The sequence below is a fragment of the Doryrhamphus excisus genome, chromosome 7, assembly GCF_030265055.1.
Source record: "Doryrhamphus excisus isolate RoL2022-K1 chromosome 7, RoL_Dexc_1.0, whole genome shotgun sequence".
In the NCBI taxonomy this organism is placed as follows: domain Eukaryota; kingdom Metazoa; phylum Chordata; class Actinopteri; order Syngnathiformes; family Syngnathidae; genus Doryrhamphus; species Doryrhamphus excisus.
This window is the reverse complement of record NC_080472.1, coordinates 22,096,609-22,123,580: the sequence shown is the minus strand read 5'-3', so window position 1 is coordinate 22,123,580 and position 26,972 is coordinate 22,096,609. Positions and strand designations below refer to the sequence as shown.

The following is a 26,972-nucleotide window of genomic DNA, read 5'->3' as shown; positions in this document are numbered from 1 at the left end:
AAGGGAGTTCGGCGGCTTTACGGGAGGTCGGCGGCTTTCCGAGCGCAGACCTTCTCTTTGTCTTTGTTGTCCAAGGAGGAGGAGAGACGGGGGCTGGAGGCCGAGCGCATCACCCCCGTCGTGTCCTTCTCCCTCTGCGCCTCCTTGGTGGCCGTGATCTCCGCCAGCGCTCCGTAGCTGCCCGTCTTCCTCAAGCCCAGGCGCCACGAGGACGGGGATTCGTCCTTGCGGTCGTCCTCCACTTTGGCCGTGGCTGTGGGCGGCGTGGTGACCTGGGGACGAAGTGGGGGGGGGGGAAGGGTCACAAGCTGCTTAACCAATGAAAAAGTGTGCAGACAATAGCCAGGAGGTTTTAGTCCAACAGCAAGTTAAGATCTTGGATGCGGTTTGAAGGGACATGCCAGTTAAAAGGTTAACGGGATTTCATTCAAGGCACACTGGTGGAGTTTGATCCGAAATATTCCCAAACTAGCCGAGCACCAAGTGACATCTGTCACAGGAAAGAAAGCACACACTATCTTGGTGAAGTAAGTGGGAATGCTACAAACAAAAGGGATTTGACAGGCCCTACAAAACGTGTCGGGGGCCGAGGACGTGGGGGGCAATCAGCATGAGCCAGGGTTAAAAGGGAGAACTCCGGTGCACACCAAACTGCCTCACCGTGGCTTTTTTGGGCACCAGAGAAATGCCAGTTTTGCGCAAGCCTTGACGCCACAGTGCAGGACAGCCCGGCTCCGCCACGGGCATGGGGGGGGCAACACAATCAAACTAAAGCCAAACAAGACGAGGAGCCAGCAGGCGGACAGAAAAGAGACAAGAGACAAGAGAGGGGGGGGCAGGGGCAGGAGGAGGTTTGAGAGAATAAGCCGCTTGTGGTTTTTGGCTTGCGTTTGAGGTCTCGTAGCGCCACACAACATGGGGCCTGCTTGGGGATTTATTGTGACGCGTGGGCTGCAGACCTCAAAGCAGGAATCAATACAAGATCTTTGCAAAAACAGAAGCAAACAAGAAAAAGGCCCACGCAGGAAAAGGAGGAATGATTTTGCCGTCTATCTTATTCTGCTTTGCCAGCAGGGGGCAGCAGCTCCACGAGGGGCCTGAAGAACTGAGCTCCTGTCCCAAGGATTCTGACATTAGGTGGGCCACGCCTGGCGGCCATCAACGGTACCTTCTTGGAAGGCGACGGGGGGCTGGTCAGCTGGTGGGTGGGGCTGCTGGGTGACGACACGGTGATGCTGGCCGGGGGGGCCGTCGTGCTGTTGCTCACCGACGCTGAAGGCTTGCTCTTATCTGGGCGACACAGACGGAAATGTTAGACTAAATCCAAGCTTCAAACCTGGAACGCCGCGTGAGAGACCCGAGACCCGAGTCTAGGAAATGGAAACTTGGTGATGCGTTCAGGTTAGTTATGTCAAAAGGAGATAGTGTCCATATACAGAACATTGGTGATGCATTCAGGTTAGTTATGTCAATAGGAGACACTGTCCATATACAGTACGTTGGTGATGAGTTCAAGTTAGTTATGTCAATAGGAGTGTCCATATACAGTACGTTGGTGATGCGTTCAGGTTAGTGATGCCAATAGGAGTGTCTATATACATAATGCTGGTGATGCGTTCAGGTTAGTTATGTCAATAGGAGATAGTGTCCATATACAGTACGTTGGTGATGCGTTCAGGTTAGTGATGCCAATAGGAGTGTCGATATACATAATGCTGGTGATGCGTTCAGGTTAGTTATGTCAATAGGAGATAGTGTCCATATACAGTATGTTGGTGATGCGTTCAGGTTAGTTATGTCAATAGGAGTGTCCATATAGAGTATGTTAGTGATGCATTCAGGTTAGTTATGTCAATAAGAGTGTCCATATACAGTACGTTGGTGATGCGTTCAGGTTAGTTATGTCAATAAGAGTGTCCATATACAGTATGTTGGTGATGCGTTCAGGTTAGTTATGTCAATAGGAGTGTCCATATACAGTATGTTGGTGATGCGTTCAGGTTAGTTATGTCAATAGGAGACAGTATGTTAGTGATGCGTTCAGGTTAGTTATGTCAATAGGAGTGTCCATATACAGTACGTTAGTGATGCGTTCAGGTTAGTTATGTCAATAGGAGACAGTATGTTAGTGATGCGTTCAGGTTAGTTATGTCAATAGGAGATAGTGTCCATATACAGTATGTTAGTGATGCGTTCAGGTTAGTTATGTCAATAGGAGATAGTGTCCATATACAGTACGTTGGTGATGCATTCAGGTTAGTTATGTCAATAGGAGACACTGTCCATATACAGTACGTTGGTGATGAGTTCAAGTTAGTTATGTCAATAGGAGTGTCCATATACAGTACGTTGGTGATGCGTTCAGGTTAGTGATGTCAATAGGAGTGTCCATATACAGTACGTTGGTGATGCGTTCAGGTTAGTGATGTCAATAGGAGTGTCCATATACAGTACGTTGGTGATGCGTTCAGGTTAGTGATGTCAATAGGAGTGTCCATATACAGTACGTTGGTGATGCGTTCAGGTTAGTGATGCCAATAGGAGTGTCTATATACATAATGCTGGTGATGCGTTCAGGTTAGTTATGTCAATAGGAGATAGTGTCCATATACAGTATGTTGGTGATGCGTTCAGGTTAGTTATGTCAATAGGAGTGTCCATATAGAGTATGTTAGTGATGCGTTCAGGTTAGTTATGTCAATAAGAGTGTCCATATACAGTACGTTGGTGATGCGTTCAGGTTAGTTATGTCAATAAGAGTGTCCATATACAGTATGTTGGTGATGCGTTCAGGTTAGTTATGTCAATAGGAGTGTCCATATACAGTATGTTGGTGATGCGTTCAGGTTAGTTATGTCAATAGGAGACAGTATGTTAGTGATGCGTTCAGGTTAGTTATGTCAATAGGAGTGTCCATATACAGTACGTTAGTGATGCGTTCAGGTTAGTTATGTCAATAGGAGACAGTATGTTAGTGATGCGTTCAGGTTAGTTATGTCAATAGGAGACAGTATGTTAGTGATGCGTTCAGGTTAGTTATGTCAATAGGAGATAGTGTCCATATACAGTATGTTAGTGATGCGTTCAGGTTAGTTATGTCAATAGGAGATAGTGTCCATATACAGTATGTTAGTGATGCGTTTAGGTTAGTTATGTCAATAGGAGACGGTATGTTAGTGATGTGTTCAGGTTAGTTATGTCAATAGGAGATAGTGTCCATAAACAGTATGTCTGTGATGCGTTCAGGTTAGTTATGTCAATAGGAGATAGTGTCCATATAGAGTATGTTAGTGATGCGTTCAGGTTAGTTATGTCAATAGGAGACAGTATGTTAGTGATGCGTTCAGGTTAGTTATGTCAATAGGAGATAGTGTCCATATACAGTACGTTGGTGATGCGTTCAGGTTAGTTATGTCAATAGGAGACAGTATGTTAGTGATGCATTCAGGTTAGTTATGTCAGTAAGAGACAGTATGTTAGTGATGCATTCAGGTTAGTTATGTCAATAGGAGACAGTATGTTAGTGATGTGTTCAGGTTAGTTATGTCAATAGGATAGTGACCTGCTTCATTCTCCGACTCTGAATCCTCCTCCTCCTCTTCTTCGCTGGAGCAGCTGGATTCGTCCTTCTTCCCCTCCTCCTCTTCGTCCGCCTTCTCCGCCTCCAAAGTCTCGATGCGTGGAGCGGTCTTCTCGGGCTCCAGCAGCAGTGTTTCTTTGCTGCGACACATTTGGGCGCGTGAGGAAAGGGCGGCCATACGTCACCGGGACCGTGGGCGTTACCTCTTGAGTGGTTTCAGTGATTGGTTGTTGTCCCCCGTGGTTGTGCTCTCAATCAAGGGAGATTTCTTCTGGTCTTTCTTCTCGCTCATCAGCTGCAATGGAGGACAAGGTTGGGACGACTCAGAAGGAGAGACGAGGTCCAGAGACAAAGTCCTACCAGATTTTGTTTCTTTTGCAGCTCTTCCAAGTATCCCAGCACGTCTTCATCCGCGACGTCGAAAGGTGTCTGGCCCTGATGTGGGAGGGGGGGGCGGCATTGGAATGAAAACGTGAAGACTCGGGATGAACGCTGCGGATACGCACCATCTTATTAATGACATCCATTTCACAAAGGTTGTCCACCAGAATCCTGCAGGCCTCCTCTTTGCCCCAGTGCGCTGCTGCGTGGAGAGGAGTCCAGCCGTCATAGTCCTTAATATTTACATCATACCCTGCTTGGATTAAAAGCCTGCACCATAAAGATACAAAAGAAGAGCGAGGATTGTGAGATGCAAGCACAGACAAGCACGAGCGGGTAGTTCAATGGCGGAAAGCTCGGATTTCAGCGGTGGCGCTAAACCCCCAGCATGCACGTCTCCGGTCTGAGATGGTGGCGCTATCTATGGCAGCAGAGTGTCCTGGCTGGCTTCCCGGGCCAGACGGACGAACGGGCTGCAGCGGCGTGTATCAGCAGCACGCGGTGGAGGGAAGTAGCGTAAAACACAGGAGACTTACTTTAAAACCTCCACGTAGCCTTTCGCGGCGGCCACGTGGAGCGCCGTTCCTCCAGATTTGGCGTGCCGGATGTCCTGGATCTGGCCGATGTTGAGCCACTGCCGGGCGTCCCGCAGCATGATCCGCTCCTCCTCTTTGCGGGCCGCCTCGATGTCGACCCCTGCGAGAAGAGCCCAGTGAGCGACTGTTCCATGTCTGCTGGTGTCCACGGCTCCGCCGACGACGTAAACACGCTACGCGCCGGGTGTCGGCTAGCGCTTGTTGTGTTTTGCGGCTTCTGAGCTTGGAGCCAACGTTCTGTCTCATTTGACAGCGACTTAGCGGCCAGATAAGTGGGTCAATGTGTCGGCGCTACACGCAGGACACAAAAACCAAAAGCAGGCCTGTGTTGTCTCCCAGGAACCTGGTGGCCACACATCATCATCTGCTCCACGAGACACCGACTACAGGAGCAGGGAAGGGGGGGTGCAAGACAGAACAATCCCTTCAAAGTCCATGTATACACTATGTTTGCCAAGGCAGGACACGGCACACCACCACCACCACCACAGCGGCCGCTCCGACGTAGGGAACGGGGAGCCAGGCCCCCGTGATCTCCTGGGAGCTTGCCTACACGGCTTCTATAAAAAGCAGGGAGTCTAATGGCCTCTAAGTAGGACTACACAAAGAGCGCTGGCAGCGGTTCAAAGAGGACAGCACATCTTCTACCTGAGCGGCCAGGAGATAAAGAAAGACAAAGTCCGTTAGACCAAATAAGGACTCGTCTCTCCGCGGAGGGCCCCCCCCGACGGGTATACAAGGTGTACGCCTGTTACAGAGAGAACTCGAGGAACGGTCGGGGGAGCCAAGTGAAGGAGACACCACGTCCAACCACATCTACTCCTAATCTCAGGACCACCAAGGATACCATGAGGAGGACCAAGCAAAAAGGACAAAAAAAGAAAATGGGGGGGGGGGGGGGGGTCTTGAAACCCTGCTCTTGAAACCCTGCTTTTATGGCTAGTTAGCTTGCTAGCTTCCTGTGGCGAGGCTCTTCTAGGAAAAAAAGCATACATGTTGGCAGGTCTCCTGAGGGCAAACGCAAGGAGGCTTTCTGCTGATATTGTTGACCCCCCCCCCAAGGAAGGCCTGAATGGTTTGCGCCATAGCATTCATGGTAGACCTCTATCTTACTGTCCTATGTGTCCTAGCTTCCTCTTGCCGCCCGACACTGCACGCCATATCCCCATTCTCGGTTTTGGATGGGCTCGTTCTTCCACGTGAAACTCATCTGGGGGGGCCTGGCTTCGTGCACAGTCACCGTGAAGCGTCATCATCACGAGAGAACACCCCGGAATAGAACAAGACCTTTGTAATCCCCACAAGACAAGTCGCTATGAAGCAATCCAATGGAAACATATCTACAACATATCTACCTAACCATCTATCATAATGAGAAGAACATGCGTGAAGTACTGATGTGGGCTCTGGTAATCTCCACATGCTAACCACGACACAGGAACAGCGGAATTGAACACGCTTGACTTTAAAAAAAAATAATTCATTAATGGGTGACTGGAGAGAAATGGAGGTCGGCGGGAGGATGACGACCGGTTGGAAGCGCTACCTTGCCGGTTGATCTCATTCTGGAGGAGCTCTTCCATGGCCTCTTCCTCGGCGATGTCCAGAGGCGTTTCGCCCTCGCTGTTGACGACTCCCACGCTGGCCCCCTGACTGATGAGATACCTGCCAACGACAACAGAGGCAGACATTTCACACGTCGAGGTGGCGACACGGCTGTCATTCCCAAACACGTAAAGGAAAACCACTCCCAACTTCACTAGCGACGCCTTTACACCAATATCCAGCGCTTGGACTTCTTCTCGTCCTCCTGGAATGATGGCAAGCTAACAATTCATTTGCTTCACTTGCTTTTTCACCGTAGCCGAGGGATGGACGCCATGTTGTTTTCCAACATACCGGTGCTTTACATACTGGAGGCGTGGTGGAGGTAAGCATACCTGTAGCGTACCGTACATGCTAGGTAATGGTCTCTGATTGCTTTATGGCAGCCAGAGTATGTACTAGAAGTACTAGATCATGTACTCTGATTGCTTTATGGCGGCCAGAGTATGTACTATAAGTACTAGATCATGTACTCTGATTGCTTTAACAGCATACGTACTATGGGAGTGACAGCTAGAGGGGGTAATTAGCTAGGGAGTGACAGCTTGGGGGGGGGGGGGGGTAACTAGCTAGAGTGGTAACTAGCCAGGGAGTGACAGCTGGATGGGGGGGGGGGGGGGGGGTTAACTAGCTAGGGTGGATTAACTAGCCAGGGAGTGACAGCTAGGGGGGGTAACTAGCCAGGGAGTGACAGCTGGGGGGGTAACTAGCTAGGGAGTGACAGCTAGGGGGTGTAACTAGCTAGGGAGTGACAGCTAGGGGGTGTAACTAGCTAGGGAGTGACAGCTAGGGGGGGTAACTAGCCAGGGAGTGACAGCTGGGGGGGGGGGGGTGGGGTAACTATCCAGGGATTGACAGCTGGGGGGTGGGGTAACTATCCAGGGAGTGACAGCTGGGGGGGGCAACTAGCCAGGGAGTGACAGCTAGGGGGGGGTTAACTAGCCAGGGAGTGACAGCTAGGGGGTGTAACTAGCTAGGGAGTGACAGCTAGGGGGGGTAACTAGCCAGGGAGTGACAGCTGGGGGGGGGGGGGGGGTAACTAGCCAGGGAGTGACAGCTGGGGGGGTAACTAGCCAGGGAGTGACAGCTAGGGGGTGTAACTAGCTAGGGAGTGACAGCTAGGGGGGGTAACTAGCCAGGGAGTGACAGCTAGGGGGTGTAACTAGCTAGGGAGTGACAGCTAGGGGGGGTAACTAGCTAGGGAGTGACAGCTAGGGGGGGTAACTAGCTAGGGAGTGACAGCTAGGGGGGGTAACTAGCCAGGGAGTGACAGCTAGGGGGGGTAACTAGCCAGGGAGTGACAGCTAGGGGGGGTAACTAGCTAGGGAGTGACAGCTAGGGGGTGTAACTAGCTAGGGAGTGACAGCTAGGGGGTGTAACTAGCTAGGGAGTGACAGCTTGGGGGGGGTAACTAGCTAGGGAGTGACAGCTAGGAAATTATAAAGACGATGCAAGACATGAGGACAAGGAATACAGTAGGTTTCATAGGTCAGGCGTTTTTGACAGCGGTGGGGGGGCGATGCATGGCAGCGTCCCTGGTAATCCATCCACCATCCACCATCCCAGACCACAGCTTCCGGTCTGGCTGGCATGCCTGTGGTGTGACAGCGATGGAAGCTTGCCACTTGGCCGTTGCCGTCACTTCTAGTTTCCTTCTCCTGGCTCTGGGCGGACAGATGAGTGGACTTCCACAAAGGTGTCGGATCACATGAACCGTGTGGCCTGGCCGCAGCGGTAAACGGGGTCATGGCACCCTCCCAATGTGCTTTGTCTGATGAAACATCCGGACACCACGGATCTTCCCTGAAAAGCCGTTCTCCTTAGGATGAGCCTGATTCCCGCTGCTGTTCAATTCAGCCGAGTCATGCTCTGCAAACACAAGGAGCAGAAGAAAAACAGGGCAAGCGTTCCTGTACTCACTCTGCAATGTCCAGGTACCCGCAGGAGGCGGCGGCGTGGAGCGGGATCCAGCCCTCGTTGTCAGGCTGGTTGATGCTGGCTCCGTGGGCCACCAGGAAAGTCACCATGTCGACGTTGTCGTCGATGCACGCCTGGGGAGCGACAGAGACCGGCAAAGGGATGAGACTGCTGGAAGAAGCGGAAAGCTGTGAAGTCAAGTCATGGAGTCACCGGACTGGTCGACACCCAGGAAATAGGGGGTCAACGGGTGATGGGTTACCCTATTGGGGCATGTCAGGGGGGACTCGAGCCTCGTCTATCCCTGTTCATAAGTCATCAGAATTCCCCAAACCATGTCTTCTAGTCAGCAATTCCCTCTCCGACACGGTCCATGCCTCCTTTTTTCTAGCTTATTGCCTCCTTCCTGCTCTTTGGTTCCCTTTCTTTTTGACATGGGTTCCTTCTCTGGGGTTCAATGACTTGTAGGTTTGATGCCGTCTGACACACGACACACAATGCCTACCCATGTGAGAACAACGCGCAGTTACAGAGTGTGTGTAAATGGTGCGTCAACAGAACGGCAAACGGTGCGCAAAGCGGCTCTTCGCGCTTCCCGGGCATGCCGTAAATAGATGACACGCATTGTGGAAATGCTGCTGTGGCTCCGCTGCTCACCCACTACCCTTCAACACCGCGCCTGGACTGTGTCTCCCTCACTCCCCTGGGTTGCTATGACAACAAACTCATTGACAACAGATAGACTCACACACACACACAAGTATACACAGAGTGGCCTCACGTTCAGGGCACACATCTATCTGACTGCAATCCTTGTCCAAATTTGGGTGCTTTGCAATGCCGTAGATGGCCAAGGCTGCGGAGCATCGAACTAAGCTTATCTGACAGCGTGTGTGTGTGTGTGTGCGGGGGTGCTCAGGCACGCTGAGGGAACATCTCCAGGCGCAGGTGGAACTGAAGAAGATAAGAGTGGGTGGAAGTCCAGCGAAGATGAAAAAGCTGTGGATTCTTTAGCTTCGCTGTAGTCGTGTAGCGGTTAGCTTGTTGCTATTGATTTGAGAGTGGCTTGTCTTGGCGGCGGTCTGGTGCTGGTCTGGTGTCACCAGGCCGGAGAAGGATACAGACCGCAAACACAGACTTGATAAAAAAAAAGGACCTTTGCAACGTCACAGTTGTACTATAAACCTGTTCAGCCAGTGCGCCCGTCCTACATGAAGGCCACGCACGGTTTGCAGCAAATATGCATTTTCCAGCATCTATACAAAACGATGGCAAGGCAGCCATGTTGGATTTATATTGCCCATAAAAGGCGAGATAAAAGTGGTCATCGAGGACATAGACGATATTGGAACATAATGACAGTGTCCAAGGTACATGGTCCTGCTGAATGGAAACGTATCTAATCAATAAACACAGAAAGTGTAGAGCTCAAGTCCAACTCCAATACAGATACCCCCCCCAAAAAAAATCAGCCTTATCAGCCTTTTTCACAAATCTTCCATATTGGCACGCCGACACATGCGGTCCATTCCAGACTACTAACCCAGCAGCAACAGACAGAAGCCAATGTGATGCTAACATGCTAACATGCTAATGTCCTCCTGTACGGAGCAGGAGGACATAAGATGGATGCTCCTCTCAAGCCTCCATGCTAGCATGCTCATCGGCACGCAAAGACAAAACAACTCGTCTTGGGCCTGTTTGTACACTCACCATGAAAGCAAACTAAATATTTACCCGTCGTTAGCAGCTGACCTTCTTAGCTCGCTGATTTCTATTTGACTTTTTTTTTTTCCTCCACTAAGAATTATTTATTGTGTCCTGACTTGAGTTTCAGGATTAGCTACAGATGACTGAATTTTCGATTTTATTTAGGAAGAGCTACTCCTTGTTTGTGATATGAACTAGTTATGCTATGTTATGGTAAATAAATATATGGGGTTACATTCAATAAAGATAGAGTAAACCTCGGATATATCGGAAGTTCGCTCACAACGGACAGATAAAAAAGAACCGATTTTTCTGTAATGCATTTCCAATAAACATTCATTGCATATATCGGATTTTTTATAACGGATTTCGCCTATTTCGGACAAAATCTCCAGTCCCGTTCCAATGCATTTCCATTAAATTTCCCTCGCATATATCGGATGGCCGCATCGTGGCGCTCTGATTCGCCGAATCGTGACAGGCCGCTATACGACGTCATTTGCAGCGTTGCCTGCGCGTCCAGGTACATTGGAAACATAGTCAAGGAAGTGCCTTTTTACAACGGATAAAATCCGATTTACGCATATACCGGATATAAATCCGATATATGCGTAAAAAACGGACATTTTCCGGTATACGCATATAACGGATTTCGCTTATATCGGACAAAACCAGTGGGAACAATTGAATCCGATATATCCGAGGTTTACTGTATATCCAAATAAGACATCTGACAGCTGTAGAACACCATCAAAGCGTGCTAGTTTAGGTCATGGCGAGCCAAAGCCTTCATTGAGCACCCGGAACCTCGCCATGTCACCTGATCAGACCTTTTACAACAAGCTAAATCAAGAGCTAAAGTATGGCTGCGATACGAGAGTACGGGGGCACCACTGTGGCGGCTACTGATGGAGAAGGATGCCATCCATGGAGATTTGGCTTGTAGCAACAGCAGCTAAGCAAACAATGCAGGAAGAAAGTATGACAAATAAAGGGGAAGAACATTAGCATGAAGATTGGGGCCCACGGCAGCACGGGACCCATGCTCACCCCGAAGATAAGACCCACAGCCATTCCCAGATACGTTCCCTCCATGCACCTCAAAGAAAGAAAAAAATGCAGCCGTGACGTGATGCCCAGAACGGAGGCCGGCTAGTTGCCACGACAACAAAGCCAAAAAGAGAACATGGGTTTCGTAAGAAACAAAATAAATAGAGTTCGTTTTAAAGCAACATGGGGGTTGATCTCATGGCTGTCTCCAGGCCGCCATCTTAACCATCATGGCAGCCAATCTCATGGCTTTATATGGCAAAAGGAAGACGCTGGTGTTTGCCTTGCTCCTGCTCACACGTCAGTCATACATTAGCGCAAGAAAGGAACAGAGCGCTAGCCCAGTAGCTACAGTTGGGATGAAAATGCTACGTTTGTTAGCAACACCGGAGGAGGCTCTCCTTCGCCGAAGGACCAGATGTTTGGCACCGTCTCCTTGAATCACCACCCTATCACGGTGGAGGGGTTCGGGTACCCAAGTGGTCCTAGGTACCCTATTAGACTCTGGTTGGCACCGTCTCCTTGAATGACCACACGGTGGAGGGGTTCGGGTACCCAAGTGGTCCTAGGTACCCTATTAGACTCTGGTTGGCACCGTCTCCTTGAATGACCACACGGTGGAGGGGTTCGGGTACCCAAGTGGTCCTAGGTACCCTATTAGACTCTGGTTGGCACCGTCTCCTTGAATGACCACACGGTGGAGGGGTTTGGGTACCCAAGTGGCCCTAGGTACCCTATTAGACTCTGGTTGGCACCGTCTCCTTGAATGACCACCCTATCACGGTGGAGGGGTTCGGGTACCCAAGTGGTCCTAGGTACCCTATTAGACTCTGGTTGGCACCGTCTCCTTGAATGACCACCCTATCACAGTGGAGGGGTTCGGGTACCCAAGTGGTCCTAGGTACCCTATTAGACTCTGGTTGGCACCGTCTCCTTGAATGACCACCCTATCACGGTGGAAGGGTTCGGGTACCCAAGTGGTCCTAGGTACCCTATTAGACTCTGGTTGGCACCGTCTCCTTGAATGACCACCCTATCACGGTGGAGGGGTTCGGGTACCCAAATGGTCCTAGGTACCCTATTAGACTCTGGTTGGCACCGTCTCCTTGAATGACCACCCTATCACGGTGGAGGGGTTCGGGTACCCAAGTGGTCCTAGGTACCCTATTAGACTCTGGTTGGCACCGTCTCCTTGAATGACCACCCTATCACGGTGGAGGGGTTCGGGTACCCAAGTGGTCCTAGGTACCCTATTAGACTCTGGTTGGCACCGTCTCCTTGAATGACCACCCTATCACGGTGGAGGGGTTCGGGTACCCAAATGGTCCGAGGTACCCTATTAGACTCTGGTTGGCACCGTCTCCTTGAATGACCACCCTATCACGGTGGAGGGATTTGGGTACCCAAGTGGTCCTAGGTACCCTATTAGACTCTGGTTGGCACCGTCTCCTTGAATGACCACCCTATCACGGTGGAGGGGTTCGGGTACCCAAATGGTCCTAGGTACCCTATTAGACTTTGGTTGGCACCGTCTCCTCCTTGAATGACCACCCTATCACGGTGGAGGGTTCGGGTACGGTTTGAGTTTGATTGAAGTTAGTTACAAGAGAACGGGTAGAACCGGTAGATGATTATGGAATTCTGCTGCTTCCAAGAATCCGATCCAATATCAGGACGTTGTACTGTCAAACTATTTAAGGAATAATCAGAAGCTTCAAACAAATGGAGGATGAAACTGTATAGTTTGCTTTCCCCCCAGTGTGAAGCAACAATGCCCCCCCCACCCCCTCGGCTCTGCTGGGACAACCTCCTTCCTACCCAGGCTGCAGCACAGCCCTGGACTAGCATACCAGTGGAGAAATTCCCAGATAAGTATTACTCCGAGCCTTGGGGCTTTCGGCTTCAGCGCTCTGGCCACGCCTGGCAGCCCGCCTCATCTGCTCAGAGGTGCACGGCCACTTCCACAAAAGGAATTCCTTCTTCGCGCCTCCGTGTGTTGTGGGTCTGCACGCGTACATGCGAGGGAGGCGGTGTCCTGCTTGGATGAACCGAAGCCCCCCCCCCCCAGATGGAAGAACGGCCTGATAAGACGTTCATACAGTATGTAGCATTCGTGGAGCAAAGTTACACGCAGCTGCTCTTGTGCTCTCGGTCGGGTTCAGAAGACCAGAGGCGACGAGGGGGAGGGCTCGAGCGCTGCAGGGCGACCAGCTGGGTCCCTCCAGTCTGGATGAGCTCACTTCTGAGCCCTAAAACACACACACACACACACACACACACACACAGCCTTGTAGCGGCTACTAAGGACGACCATATAAGGCCCTGGGATTCCCATGGAAAAAGAAGAGCAGTATTGAGGAGGGCGAGGGGGTGCGGGGGGGTAAAAAAAAAAAAAGATTATACAACTTGTAAGTTTCACTTGGAGCTTCTTCTCAGCGGCCAGAACAATAGCGCCAAGCAAGGGGCGAGGGGGCACAAGCGGGAAAACTACCTCCGCTGATATTTGGATATAAACGGAGGCTTTATGCAGACCTTCAGCGGCTAGTCTAGCGGCAGTGGGGGCGGGGGGGGGGGGGGGGGGGGGGGGGGGGGGGAAGCAGACTGGGCATGGCGTCAGCGCTGGTGCCCGAAGGCTTCCCACTGCAGAGGTTAAGTGGGTGGTGTGGATGCCAGGGTCGGCCTCCCGATTTAGGAGGCATTAGCAGTAGTATGGATCCGCATGGAGCCAGGCCCCGCATGGAGCAGAGTAAAGTAATGATGTGGAAATGCTGGTGTGTGTGTGTGTGTGTGTGTGTGTGCGTACACGTGTCAGCGTTGGCCAAGTGAAGATGATAACAGCAGAGGGAGTGGAAGGAGCAGCCTCACTGGTGCAGCCTCAAAGAGGAAATGAGAAAAATAAACAGTCACTTCCTGTTAACTCTTAGGCCAGAAACCCTCACATCTCCTCCTGCCATCAGCACCAACCGTCCCGGACTGGCGCAAAACTTGAATTGGAAAAGTTGCCAGTCGGTAGCTGAGAAAGGCAACCCTCTTTAGCCGGGAGAACTCCTTCTATGGCGAGGACTCTTGTCAAAAGACGCCTATGGCAGACGCTTGAGGTCAGGGAGGTCCTTCAGGATTCGATTAGCGCTTCAAGTGGATAAAAGCATAATCAAACTTGCCAAATTCATGCGTCCATCAGCAGGACGCGTGTGTACGTGTATCACAACCACCCCTCGTTTCGCCGCCTGAGGACGCGGCCATTTTGAAAAGAATGCAACCTGTCCGTCCATCCGCTGACAACCCATGCAGTAGCATGGGCTCGGCTTGGGGATGAGCTGCCCCCCCCATCCATGCATCGATGGATGAATTTGCCGCCGAATCCGAACCCAAGCGATTTAGGGTCGGGGTTGAGGCCCGCCGGGGTCAGGTCAAGTCTGTGTCCGTAGCCTTGCTGCCGAGTCAGCACGGCTGGGATGCGTAGCAGCAGGTTTTGCTCCCCTGAGGAATTCTCCTTACGACCCCGGGTGAACCAGTTCCAACCTGTCACGACACTCATACCAAATACCTCAGAGAGACCTTGTGCTTCCAGATCGCAGGGTGCCCTCCGGCGGGAGATGCACCGCGATGCACTCTTGCCGCAGAAACCAAAAACCAAAATCAACCAAAAGTTTTTTAGTGAAAGAAGACCGGGGGCGCCGTCGGCGGCGAGTCACGAGCCAGACGCTGATAACCTGGCGGCCTTGCCGGGCACCCGTGCGCAAACATCACAGGGACTTCCTGCTGATGATTACGGGGTTGGTCGGGTGCCTGAATGAGACGAGGCCAGCTCGACAAGGAGAGACCTGCCAATTACAGACGGGGGCGAAAATGCACGCTTGTAAAAAGTTGGAGATTACAAACATGGTTGCCAGGTCTGTCACCGTTGCCGGACGCTAATTGTCCTACAAACGATAAACCATGTTGTTGCGTGGAAAGCTTTTGTTTCATGAATGGAGTGGAACATGCCACAATCATGCAAGTACACCATATCGAAAGCCACATCCATTACCTGGAATGTCAACAGCGTTTCAATAAAGTTCATACAACAAAAAAGATGTAAACAAAATGTCTACTTAAGCCAAAAATCACAGTATTTTGTATCGGTGTCGCTGCCGTCCGCATTAATAAGCTATTATTGCCAATGCATACGTCAGATGGCTTTCTTGATGGCGACACTGTGGAATACGCCATTTGGTTTATTGATGGTGACGGTGCAGGCCCAATGGCCGCTGATGCCATGCTTTGGAGTTGGTCAGTTGGTTTACATGCCCGGCTCCTGCCATCTGTTATATCTGCTACATCAAATATATTGTCACATTGTCGGCTTCCTGACTGGCCAGACCGGCAGCTGATTGGCAGCCATCAAATCAAGACCGTCTGGATTCCAGTCCATAAATCATGGAGGTGCACCTTTAATGTATTGTGCTACGCCAATGGCTCCTGGCGACTGTCGTGATAAGACATTCATCACACGCAGCGTGACGCTGGTGCTCCATCCTTGGCTGTGATGGTCCTAACCTACACCCCCCGGACCCCCACTCTACATACTGGATGGAGGACAGCAAATACAATCAGAAAAACATAAGAATGAAAAGATTTTAAACAACTCCTTCCAAGCCTTTCTAGCCTATTCAAATATTACAGCGTAACAGCGCATAGAATCCATGACCCCTCTCTAGCAGTCAATCTCGGTCAATTTTGGCTCCTCCCCCCTCTATACTCCTATGCTCCTCCTGGTAGTAGTCATGTGCAAGTAGTCGCTTCCTCATTTACTCAGGTCCATCTTACATGTGTAGCATGTGTAGCATGTGTAGCATGTGTAGCATGTGTAGCATGGGTAGCATGGGTATCATGTGTAGCATGGGTAGCATGGGTAGCATGGGTATCATGTGTAGCATGTGTAGCATGGGTAGCATGGGTAGCATGGGTAGCATGGGTAGCATGGGTAGCATGGGTAGCATATCAGTCTTGGGAAGCACACAGTCATCATTATCAGTTTGGGTGGCATGCATCTGTTCTGAGAAGAAAGCATGATAAGCCAAGTTCTGGTGGGGGGGGTCAGTGATGGGCCGATCCTATCCGCTAGGGCTGCAACCATTATTTGGATCATTCCAATACCGCCATTACAAAAAAAAAAGGGGGGGGATTGCTAATGAACTTTTACCAATGAGACTCGGGGAACTCTAAACCTCCTTTTTTCCCCCAAAACAAACTTATATCAGCAACTTCAGTAAAGGAGAAGAAGATCAAAAAAGGCCAATACGTCGCACTAAATGCCAGCTGAAATCAGAGGATATTTCCCGGAAAAAGCATTCCGAATAGTTGTAGACGAGTTGGTTTGGATGACTGATTGATGGATTCCTTGCTGAAGCTTCGTTGTTCATCCTTCTTGAGTGGGGCCCTGAATGCGCACACACTGCAGAAGAATCCACCTCAGTAGTTCTCAAGCGAGTCTGATGAAGTTGATGGACCAAGATGGCGTGTTTTCCAGCCCGTTTGGAAGGACATAACATCATAAACCGAGGACCACCTGCATCAAGTGCCCGTCGTCCGCATGACGGAATCATGTGATGTGTAATAAAGCATCGCAGGACTGCGTGGTCTAACGTGTGTGGCACACATGTGGGATCCCGTTTTCCTGTTCGCTTCTGGAGTCAATCAACTGGAGATGCTTATCTTTGGCACCATGTACACCAAAAAGTGGAATTTACAAGGAAAAAAACAACAACACTGCTTTCTCAGCTGCAGCCATTTTACCTGGAATGCAACAAAACATCGTCATCTTGAAAATACTTTCAGGACATCATCTTGAAAAAATGCAATTGTTGCGAGTATTTACGAAGAAGTCATCAAGCCCGCGGGGTTGTTGATGAGGCACACGGTTCGGCATCAGGCCCGACACCTTCCTGGTGCGGACAAGACGCTTGCACACGTCCCGTGAAACAACAACACGTGTCGTGGCCCTTGCTCATAAACACATTAGAACGGGACCGTTGTACAGCAGACGGCACGCTAACGCTGCTTCATACACACCTGCTCTGCCTGAGAAGAAGAAGACGTAGCAAGAGGGATGAGTGATGTCAGCAGAGCTCTCGATTGTCATGACAAACACTACCCCCACCCACTACAAGCTAAACAACCGGGTTAGCTTGGTTGTGGCCGTATGAGGCGTTTAGGTGTTCATGAAAAAGCCGGTCCTACCATGCCCGCTAACATTGCGCTGAAAATACATTTTTTGGGCTATAGAACTTAGAGCATGTAGAGCCCCCTCTCCGCCACAGATAGATCACAGTCCTGTGAAAAAAAGACCATCACTGACAGGATCTGCTGGCACTGATCAAACGAGGCTTCACTTCGCTGCCTTCAGGGGCCGTGTAGGAAACGGGACGTTTGATGAGAAGAGCGCCGCGTGGTAAACGTTCCGAGACGGACCGGGATGGAGTGAGGTTCCCAGAGCAGGCTACTTTAGCCATGAGTAGCGGGCGCTGTGTGTTATTTGCCGTGGCAAGTGCCGATGAGTCAGACTGCGATGGCTGCCTCGCCGCGCCGCGCGGCACGACGCTTCCATGGCAACCTTGGGAGAGCTGGACTCATTTCGAGCTGCCCGGCTCTGCCAAAGACTTTTTTTGCTGCGTCTGTTATGCAACTCCCACTCCGTACATGCAAATCCGCCAAACACAAGCCACGAGCAACATCAACGCGTCGTCGCTAAGGTGACAGCTACAGATAAGGTCCCGGACGCCAGGGACCGTTGAACGGGGTCCAACGCCTACGGCCCGGCGGGCCGGGAGTCTGCAGGTTCAGGTGTGGGTCAGTGTGGAGATTTTCTCGGTTACCTCCGTGCTAATTGGCTTGATGGAGCTCAGTGGCCCGGTGGTGTGGGGACAGGCGAGTCGGGAGGGGGTGAGGACACCAGGGGAGGGGCTTAGGTGACAGCTGAGGAATGCCTGCTGGCTCGCTCTTTGCCATGGTTTCCAAATACCGTCATGTGAGGAATGCAGAGGCCGAGGCGACAGCACTCGGAATGCTGCGCTCCCGAGACCAGTTGAGCAAAGAGGGGTTGGGAAGATCCGTATCGTTTCTACCGGCCTGGCCTTTCGCTTTAGCGTCCTCTCAGCCGCCCACCTGAACCAGCGCGCCGAAACGGCAGGAGCTTGTTGGCTTCTTCTCAGGCCTCCACTACAAAGCCTTGCCACCGACTGAGTCATGGCCAAACTTAGCATCATCTCTTGCAACCCAGTCAGGGAGAACTTGTGGCCGCGCTATTTATAACCCTGCCCCGGTCAACGGCTTTGGGGAGCTCGGGTGCGAGCCCTTGTGTACCAACATGACGCGCTCCACAACAAAGACAGTCGGGGCCCGTCACTCAAACACATTTTCCCAAAACGGCACAGATAAGCTTCCCGTAGTACCACCTTAAAAAGACCTCCACTGAGGGATCCAATGCTCCTCTAAACAAACACACTTCGGCCCCATTACTCCAGAGATGGTGAGGATCTCATGCGGGTCATCTTCCCAAAAAAAGGCAACAATCCCACCCGATGACTTGAGAAGGACAGATTATACATCTGAAGACAACCTTCTCGTAGATATTTCCAGAAAAGGTGAGCACAAGCTTAGACGAGTCACGTAGGTGTGAGTCATTCAGGTGACATCAGGACATATCTATGCATGATTTAAACGCACGTTACAACTGTTGCCATGGTTTGGAGACGACTTGGTCACCCGTTGGCCAACAGGAAGAAGAACATTGACTCAGCATCAAGTAGTTACCAAGTCATCAACAAGTAGCTAGTAAAAAAACAACATTTGTATAATATGTCCAGCTAAAAAACAGATGTGAAGACATATTGTCATCTTCTACCAGATCCTGCATCATCAATAAGAGAGTGGCTGTCATCAATGACATGATTATTCCTAGTATTACACATCCTTCATTGGAGGTAGATGGCGGTGTGTTTTGTGTGGATGAAGAAGCTTATAATAATGTCATAGTGGTGTGTTTCATGTGGCTAAAAAAAAAAGCAGAAATTGCACCATTACCAGCTGTTGAAAGCGGCTAGCAAGGGGCTAGCTAAGCGGCTAGGAAAGCAGCTAGCTAAGCGGCTAGCAAAGCAGCTAGCTAGCGGGGCGAGAAACTAGCCGGGGAATGCTGACACATCCGTCAAACGGACACAAACTTCACAGTTCTCGAACACACGCCTCAAAGTGACTCTTTGAGACATTTCTGCAAAGCCGAATGTCTCGACTGGTGTAAATAAACCTCCCCAAAGTGCCTCAACTAAACATCGATGGAAGCTAAGTGGAGCCGCATCCACAATGCTAACGTAGCATTAGCATACATGTACTTGCTAACGGTGCACGTCAATGGTTGGCCGCGGACGTACAGACAGTGTGCAATGTTTTATATTGTCACTGCGAACCAAGCGGTTGCCACGCCGGACTGGTTGCCACAAGCCCGCGATAGAAAGCCGTGTGTCCGCCTAGCACGGCTAACGACTCCAGCCGAAAGCGCAACGCAGGCTTCATCAACAAACCGACTTTAGCCGCTAGCCTGCATGGAGCTTTTCCATTTCATGACAACATTTGTGTGACGCAAAAAAAAACACCGCCATTGCAAAGTAACACCGCCGAATAACAAAACAGAAACAAAGCACAGCACACCGCGGAGGAGCTGCAGCGTTACAGCAATTAGACTGCGCCCACCGACTCCGGGTATAGCCTGGCGTTGACGGCCATGAAGTAGCCCCCCCCGACAGCAAAAGGCAGCGAGCCGTTAACTTTGCTGCTTGTTGTGTGCACACAAGAAAGTGATCATTCATTATTCATATTCGAAGATGCCCCCATCAGAACCCCGGGGGTGACGTTCTTGTGAACGCGGGCGGGCTGTAAGTAAACAAAAAGTAGGTAAACAACCGGAGAACGGCTTCCACTTGACAGGTGTTCAAGGGACATTCGTGCCCCGAAGAGAGCTCCCGCGGGCGGCTTGCACGCCCCGACGCAGGCCGATACTCACCTGGTGGAGGGCGGTGAGACCGTCGACGTTGGCGTAGTTGATGTCGGCACCGCGGTCGAGCATTCGGAGCACCTCCTCCGTGTCGCCGCTGGAGCAGGCGGCCAGGAACACGGCGCCATCGTCGAACTTCACCTTCGTCTTCTTCTTCTTGAGGATCGGCGGCTCCAGGTCCGTCTCGGAGCCCAGCCACCGCTTCAGCTGCTCGTTCCTCTTCTGCTTGGCGTCCGCCATCTTCATCACCCTCCTGTCTCGGGCTTCTTATATTTCTCCGAGAGAGGATATACTTTATAGTGGCACTATCCCACCGCGCACTGGGGCGTGGGAAGGAGGAGGACGACGGGGGAGGGAGGATGGAGGAGGAGGGGGGGGGGGGATCAGGCTCGTCAGCGCGAGAAGAGGGCGTCTGGATTGTTGGCTGCAGGTCTCGCGAGATCTCAGTCAGATGTCAGCGGAGCTGCAGTGTGACGTCACCGGGAGTGGATTATAGAGAGAGTCAGCGGGGTAATCCCTCATAGACGCCAAATAAACCCACAGCACTTGGAAAGATGACATAACGTTGTATTTATATTCCACGCATGCTTTTCCACATTGTAGCTTCTCTGCCGGAGTCTATCCCAGCAGGAGTTGAAGCATTTTATTTATTTATTTATTTTATTTTACCTTTATTTATATATATTATATTATATATTATTATATTATATATTATTGTATTATATATATATATATATATATATATAAAGGTAAAAAAAACAAAAAAAAATATATATAAGAAATATATTCTTATAATAGCCAAAATAGCAGAAGCCTTTCAATGAGGTCAGTACCCCCCCCCCCCCCCCCCCCCCCCCGCTCAAATGGAACATTCATAATATACATGATCCAATCCATACACTATATCCATCTAAAATTGAATTAGCATTTTGATTTTTTTTTTGTTTTTTTTTAAATTAGCATTTAGCTATTAGCATAGAATGCTACTACAGTGAGCATTCTGCATCGTTGCTGAAGGTGAGCTGGGGCTGACGTCAGGTGTTTTCCCAGCATCATGATGTCTTCGGAGAAACCATCTTCCCAAGTACAGCACACCTTGCTGGGCCACGCCAGGCGGCTCCTCCCACGCTATGCTCCGGTTCTCCTGGCGGCCATGGCGGCACCCGACAGTGAGACATCACCCCCGCCACAGATAACATCGCAGTGGGTCATGTGACCTGTGGCCCAGAGCCAAAAGCATCCGAAACAGCCTCTGGATGATGCTACTTGATGATGCTACGGCTAGACACAAAGAAGCGGCAGCGGCAGGTACGTATATACGCGCGGCGTAGAAGCGACGGGCTCCACGCCTCATAAGACCGAGCTGCGCCGTTGACCTTGTTCCGGCAGAAGAAAGGAGGCTAATAACGGGCCTAAATGTGGAGTCGCGGCGAGGCCTCTCATGGAAGGCCGGCGCGCAGGAAATAAAAAGAGTTCCTTGTGGCGAGGATGGCATCATACGTTATCAAGCCCCTTCCTGGGGTTAAAGGTCATCATGGCATCTCATTGCGTGTGGACTGCTTCTTTTCTCACAATGCCTGCCTGGTTTCCATGACAACAGGCTGCTTCGCGATGAGGTGGGCGCACGAATCATCTGTCCCATCATCTCCATCCACACACTTGGAAACAGGAAGCGGCGCTTTTCTTTAACGCCATTAAAAAAAAAAACGAGGCTCGCTCTGCTGCGTAGGACAAGGTGAAAGGTCAGCGTCTACAATGCACAATCATGAAGAACATTTTACATTTCACTGCTGTGACATCACCATGACAACCGAGAGAGGAGGCGGAGGAGGCGGAGGAGGAGGAGGCACTAAAAATAGCGCAGACGTCAGCGTGCTGGTACATATATGTCCATAAAGTGCGCCCACTACGTTCCCCAGATGACACCCACACAGGACGTGCAATTGGGTCTCACCTGGGCCGTGCAGCCAGGTGATGGTGCAAAGGTCAAAGGGTATGACTTTCACTTCCTGACACGCCCCCACAGGTCTCCCCATTCCCACACCCAGGAAGTGTCATCTTTCTCCGCTCTTGATGGACGGAGGCCTTTTCTTTTCTCATGCGCTTTTTTTCTTCCTCTCTTGATGTGCATGATGAGTTTGGCCGAAGCTCGCGGGGAAGGAAAAAGGCTTTAAGGTGGGGGTAGGGTGCGGGGTTGGGAGTGGGGGGTGGGGGGTGGGGGGCTCAGGAAAGAGTCCACGACATCATCTCTCCAGGCCTTTTAAGGAGCTCTTCCAGCGCTGGCCCACTTTCCCATCGGAGCTTCCCAGCTTCGCTCTCCTGTCCCCCCCCCCCCCCCCGCTGGGACGCCGTGAGACACAACATGGCCGCCCGTGGTTTGTATACAAGGGCTTCATTTGCAGCAAAGTTGCGCCACGTGTGCCTCGTGGGGTGACATTTTAACGAGGTTGTGGGCACAAACACACGACAGTAAATTCATCACAGACGTCCCAGATGTTGTCTGGGGGTGGGGTGGGGGGGGGGGGGCTCCTGACAGGAAGCAGCGACAATAACAACAGGAAGGAGGAGAAATAAAGTAGCCCACTCTATACTGTCACCCCCCCCCCACACACACACACATATACAAGCAGGAGAAGGCTGAAAAATGTGCGTTTAAGGAACCATGGAAAAATCAACTGGTGGCGGGAAGGAGATAAAAAAATGTGGAAGTGCATGGATTTCGGGCGGCGGGAGGTCACATGGTTGGTTTACCGCTCACACGCACACCCTTGCGCCATTTTCAGCCCTCCATTAGATACGTCAAATTAGCCACAATGGACCTCGCTTAGTACGCCATTTTATCGTTACACAATAAACTATGTTATTCCCGACGTGATCTTCCGATTCCCCACAGCCGGAAGCTAATATCACTTCTGCTATGTTACACTCTTCTGCACGCTGGGTGCAAGCTAGCGGCCCCGCCTCCACCCACCCGCACAGAGAGACTGCAAGACAGACAAAAGGGCTCACTCCGCTCATGCCGTTGTTCTATGGGACAAACTTGCTTAAAGCAATGCACAGAGTGAACCCTCTTCCTGGCTGACACACATGGAAAAAAAGATGATTTTCATTTCATTTTTCATTCCGTCCCGTTTTAATGCCCGTGGAGGAGCGGGAATGTTTCAGGTCAGCCAAAATGATGCATTCAGGGATATAAAAGGTAAGACGCGCCGTGCTCTCGCACACTCAGGAGCTTCTCATCTGCTCCTCTCGCTCGGCCTACTCCGCACTCTGGGACCCGACCCCCCCCACCCCCTTCTCATCCGGTTGCCACGGTGAACGGGCCTCTGTGTACCTCACAGTGCACGGAACCTTGGGCGCCTACTAAACCTGAGGGGGGGGGGCTTCAATTACCGGCAACACTTTTTCAAGCGCCGCACGGCCTATTATGGTCAAAGGAGACGCTATGGTGGGCCGGGAGAAGCGTCTCCTCCCCAGTAAATCTGGGAGCGTTGTCTCGTGCTCAGGGTGCTGTGACAGGCCGGGGTCGGGGGGTCGCACCTCCAGGTGATGTGTTTCCATAAGGCCCCGGCAGGCAAATGCACATATATGGCATGCTCTTTATTTACTAGACGCCATTTTGTTTGACTGGGTAGCTTCTTTTACGCTAAAACGTTACCTCTCCACCCCCCCTCCTCCAAGGAAGTCTGGACACCTTGAGGTAAACTTGACAGTTAGCATATAGCTTTTGTGGTCGGCCCCACCAGGAAATAAGGGACAGTGACGCGGTTTCCTTTCCAGCCAGTGGAGGTTGATGTGGACGCTTATAGTCTTGGCCTGGGGTCTCCACGGGGACACGGCTTGTCTCTGTCCATCTATAGACGCATTAATAGGGTGGTGGGAAGGGGGTGGGGGGTGGCGGACATGTAAAAGAAGCCAGGTGCCTCACAGTAAACAGCACTGAATGTCAGCCATACTGCAGGTAGGCACACACTTCGACACAGCCTCAGTCGTCCTAAGTCAGCCCCACAAACGGCCTCCTCGCACCCCCCTCGGTGACGGCCAGTGGCAACGCAGCTAGGGTGCATCATTACGGAGTTGCACGCAGCACAGCGTGAGAGATGCTTTTGTTTTCTTTCAGCACAGCAAATGATTTCTCAGCAGCGCTCCCTTCTAACAAAGCCAGCGTGGGGTTGATGAGACAAATTCAACCCCCAGCTGCTTGGGCAAGACCAATTGCGTTTACTCCTACCACCACTAGATGGTACTGTTTCACTGGCTCAAAAGCAATCCAGTTCTCCAATGACGTCACAGTTGGTATTGTCGTAATAACTGCGATATGTGGCATAACGATAGTACTACATTCACGTACACATTCATGTAAACAAGGTTCACCTTTTTTGATAACAATGTTTTACTCACAACATTTAAAAAATACATAAATATTTGTTTGTCTGTATCCTTGGCTGATAGAAAATAAGGTCATGAGTTTACAAAACAAGTTTATGCCAAAATATGCACGACTGGTTCTCCTGGAACTATTCTCTAAAAAAATGTACATGGACTAGTTCTGAATAATTACAAATATAATCTTATTAACTACATTTTCATACATGCCAAACGTACTAAATTGTAAAATATGCCTTAGTAAAACTAGTTCTGATTTTTTACGTTTGATTTACGTTATTTATGTTAGCCCTTGCCTTTACTATTTGTTTCTACAGTTAAAATGGAGGTACGGCAAACGCAGCCGTCGTAAAGTATGCCGCAAAGCAGTCAAAATGGTCGCGCAGCGTGTCCTGATGTTCTGCCTGTGAAACCCCGTCGGTCTCTCCGTACGGCAACCTAGCTGAATACGGTATGGTCTTCATCTCCATGCGTTGTTATGGCATAAGTAAAGCATTATATATAAGTTTCCAAACTGAATATTGTACGATGTGTGTTTCAGAAACATGCCGCCAAAAGGTCCCCTGCAATCTGTCCAAGTCTTCGGGCGTAAAGTAAGTAGAATTGCTGAAAATTACGGCACATGCGGCGGTGCTGCTAACCCTGTGGCCTGGGCACGCTAGCATGTCGAGCTAGCTTCTACGTAGCTGTTTTCTATTTTTATTGACGTTATTTATTACTTATGCTTACACGTATTCACTTGTAAGATATTGTTGTCGTAATATATGTGCACATTGTGTCCGGAAACTGACGAATATGTAGGGTATTTGCTCAATAAGACACAAGCCGGCTACTCTGTATTGAAGTAAGCTAACGCAGACAAGCTAACACGGTACAGCGGACGTGATTGGAGAGTTTATGACAGTCCGTGATTATCACAAAGTACATATTTTTATTTATTTTATGAGCTGGAGTTAATTATCAGTTGCAAGATGTTGATGTAGTGCTTCCACGACAGAAAACCGCCACGGCAGTCGCCCATTGCAAGAGAGGCAATGGTCTGATTAAAGTCAACGGCAGACCCCTGGAGATGGTGGAGCCTGCTACCCTCCAGTACAAGGTGAGCGTATTGGACCAATGAATGCGTACCTGGAATAGTTGTACACGTGCATTTCCGGATCATACTGTAATATCACCCATAACATGTCCGTGTTATTTATGTCATGCAGCTGCTGGAGCCTGTGCTGCTGCTGGGCAAGGAGCGTTTTGCTGGAGTTGACATCAGAGTCAGAGTGAAGGGAGGCGGACATGTCGCACAGGTTTATGGTAAGCTCACTTTCGAAGTCATCTTCCTGCTACTCAAAATGTACAAATTCTTCTTTCTTTGCCTCTTCTAGCCATCCGTCAGGCCATCTCCAAGGCGCTGGTGGCGTACTATCAGAAGTGTAAGTGCAACATTTTTGTCCGAGTGATTTATCATGAGTCAAAGTCATCACGGCGGCCTCCTCTTTGCAGATGTGGACGAAGCCTCCAAGAAGGAGATCAAGGACATTCTGATCCAGTATGACAGGACCCTGCTGGTGGCCGACCCACGTCGCTGCGAGTCCAAGAAGTTCGGTGGACCCGGAGCCCGTGCCCGCTACCAGAAGTCCTACCGTTAATCGGCGTGTACATTTTCAGAATAAAAAGGAGGAAAAGATGACTTTGTACTGTTTTTTTTTTTTTTTATCACATTGTGTTGAACTTGTCAACATGTTGTGGTCCAGTACTTCAAAAGACATGAAGTACAGCCACACCAATGTAGGTCCTACTGAAACTACACCCTCTGTCAGTTGTTGATGTGCCGTCAGTGTGCACGGAGTTAAATACAGGAAGTGCTGTGTTCCTGGTTTCTAGACTGTTGTGGATATTTCTGCAGGTTAAAAAAATATTTTAGGATAAGGTACTGGTCTGCTTTGATTGGATTAGGAAGTTAAAAGACTTGTACGGAGCTCCTAGGAAAGGTCGGCCATTGTATGACGTCAAGCAAAGTTTGCGAGTTCACGTTTTTGGAGAGATGATGGATTTGGGACGTGGAGATGAATTGGTCATTCCAAAAATACTTTTCCTTGCATTTTAGTTTACTACTTGGCCAGCAGAGGGAGACAAAACACAACCTAACTACTAACCTGCAACGTCAATAACATACCCTAGTCTACTTGCCAATAAACACATAGATCATGGGTGCATTATTGACCTTGTGCAGATGAAGGTCATCATCATCATGATGATGAGGGAGCTCTGAGCTGAAGCCCAGATGTTCTCGGCCTCTCCGCGGGCCGCCACCAGCAGCAGCAGTTCCCGCTTGGCGATCTCCTGGCCCTGCAAGTAGGGGTTGACTGTTTACTGCCCTCCAATAATCAACACCGCAGGGAGCCCCCCCACCCCTCCCCTGCTGCTACTGTTGTTTACTACTCCTTGCTCTAAGGGCCCGGCCTCCTCACATGGACGGCATTGCATGGAAAAAAAAAAAAAAAGTAAAACAGCAAGGAATACTCCACCTGAGATGTGGCGTAACTCTGTAAATGTCAATACGGTGACAGGCATCACTGACTCGTTGCTCTTTATTAGCAAATCATCATCATCATCACCTCCCAGCTGACCGTGGGACACATGCACACGCGTCTGCTGGAAGAAGCGCAGGATGTATTCCTTTACTGCCGTAGCACTCTTGACGCCTGCCTTTCCTCTCTTAACACCT

The 26,972-nt window shown here is 50.4% G+C and overlaps 2 protein-coding genes across 8 annotated transcripts in view; one reads left to right on the top strand and one right to left on the bottom strand.

The window, feature by feature from the left end:
- Positions 1–20,244, bottom strand: part of ppp1r12a (protein phosphatase 1, regulatory subunit 12A) — a 30,836-nt gene extending 10,592 nt beyond the window's left edge. For 6 of the 7 annotated variants that reach the window (XM_058076866.1, XM_058076862.1, XM_058076864.1 and 3 more), the window contains exons 1-10: positions 19,877–20,243; positions 8,083–8,213; positions 6,104–6,222; positions 4,498–4,657; positions 4,087–4,231; positions 3,941–4,015; positions 3,784–3,875; positions 3,563–3,720; positions 1,169–1,290; positions 51–272 (exon numbers count right to left, since the gene is read on the bottom strand). In XM_058076866.1, the coding sequence (XP_057932849.1) occupies positions 51–272; positions 1,169–1,290; positions 3,563–3,720; positions 3,784–3,875; positions 3,941–4,015; positions 4,087–4,231; positions 4,498–4,657; positions 6,104–6,222; positions 8,083–8,213; positions 19,877–20,113 (1,461 nt within the window). In that variant the 5' untranslated portion in view covers positions 20,114–20,243. Of the gene's footprint in view, positions 1–50; positions 273–660; positions 769–1,168; positions 1,291–3,562; positions 3,721–3,783; positions 3,876–3,940; positions 4,016–4,086; positions 4,232–4,497; positions 4,658–6,103; positions 6,223–8,082; positions 8,214–19,876 lie in introns of all 7 variants that reach the window. The other variant, XM_058076867.1, reaches the window with a different exon arrangement.
- A 4,343-nt stretch (positions 20,245–24,587) lies between these two features.
- On the top strand, positions 24,588–25,931 carry rps16 (ribosomal protein S16). The gene is made up of 6 exons (XM_058076871.1): positions 24,588–24,704; positions 24,795–24,846; positions 25,251–25,352; positions 25,462–25,558; positions 25,630–25,677; positions 25,748–25,931. The coding sequence occupies exons 2-6, from the start codon at positions 24,799–24,801 to the stop codon at positions 25,891–25,893; spliced, it is 441 nt and encodes a 146-aa protein (XP_057932854.1). The 5' UTR covers positions 24,588–24,704; positions 24,795–24,798; the 3' UTR covers positions 25,894–25,931.
- Positions 25,932–26,972: the final 1,041 nt, after the last annotated feature.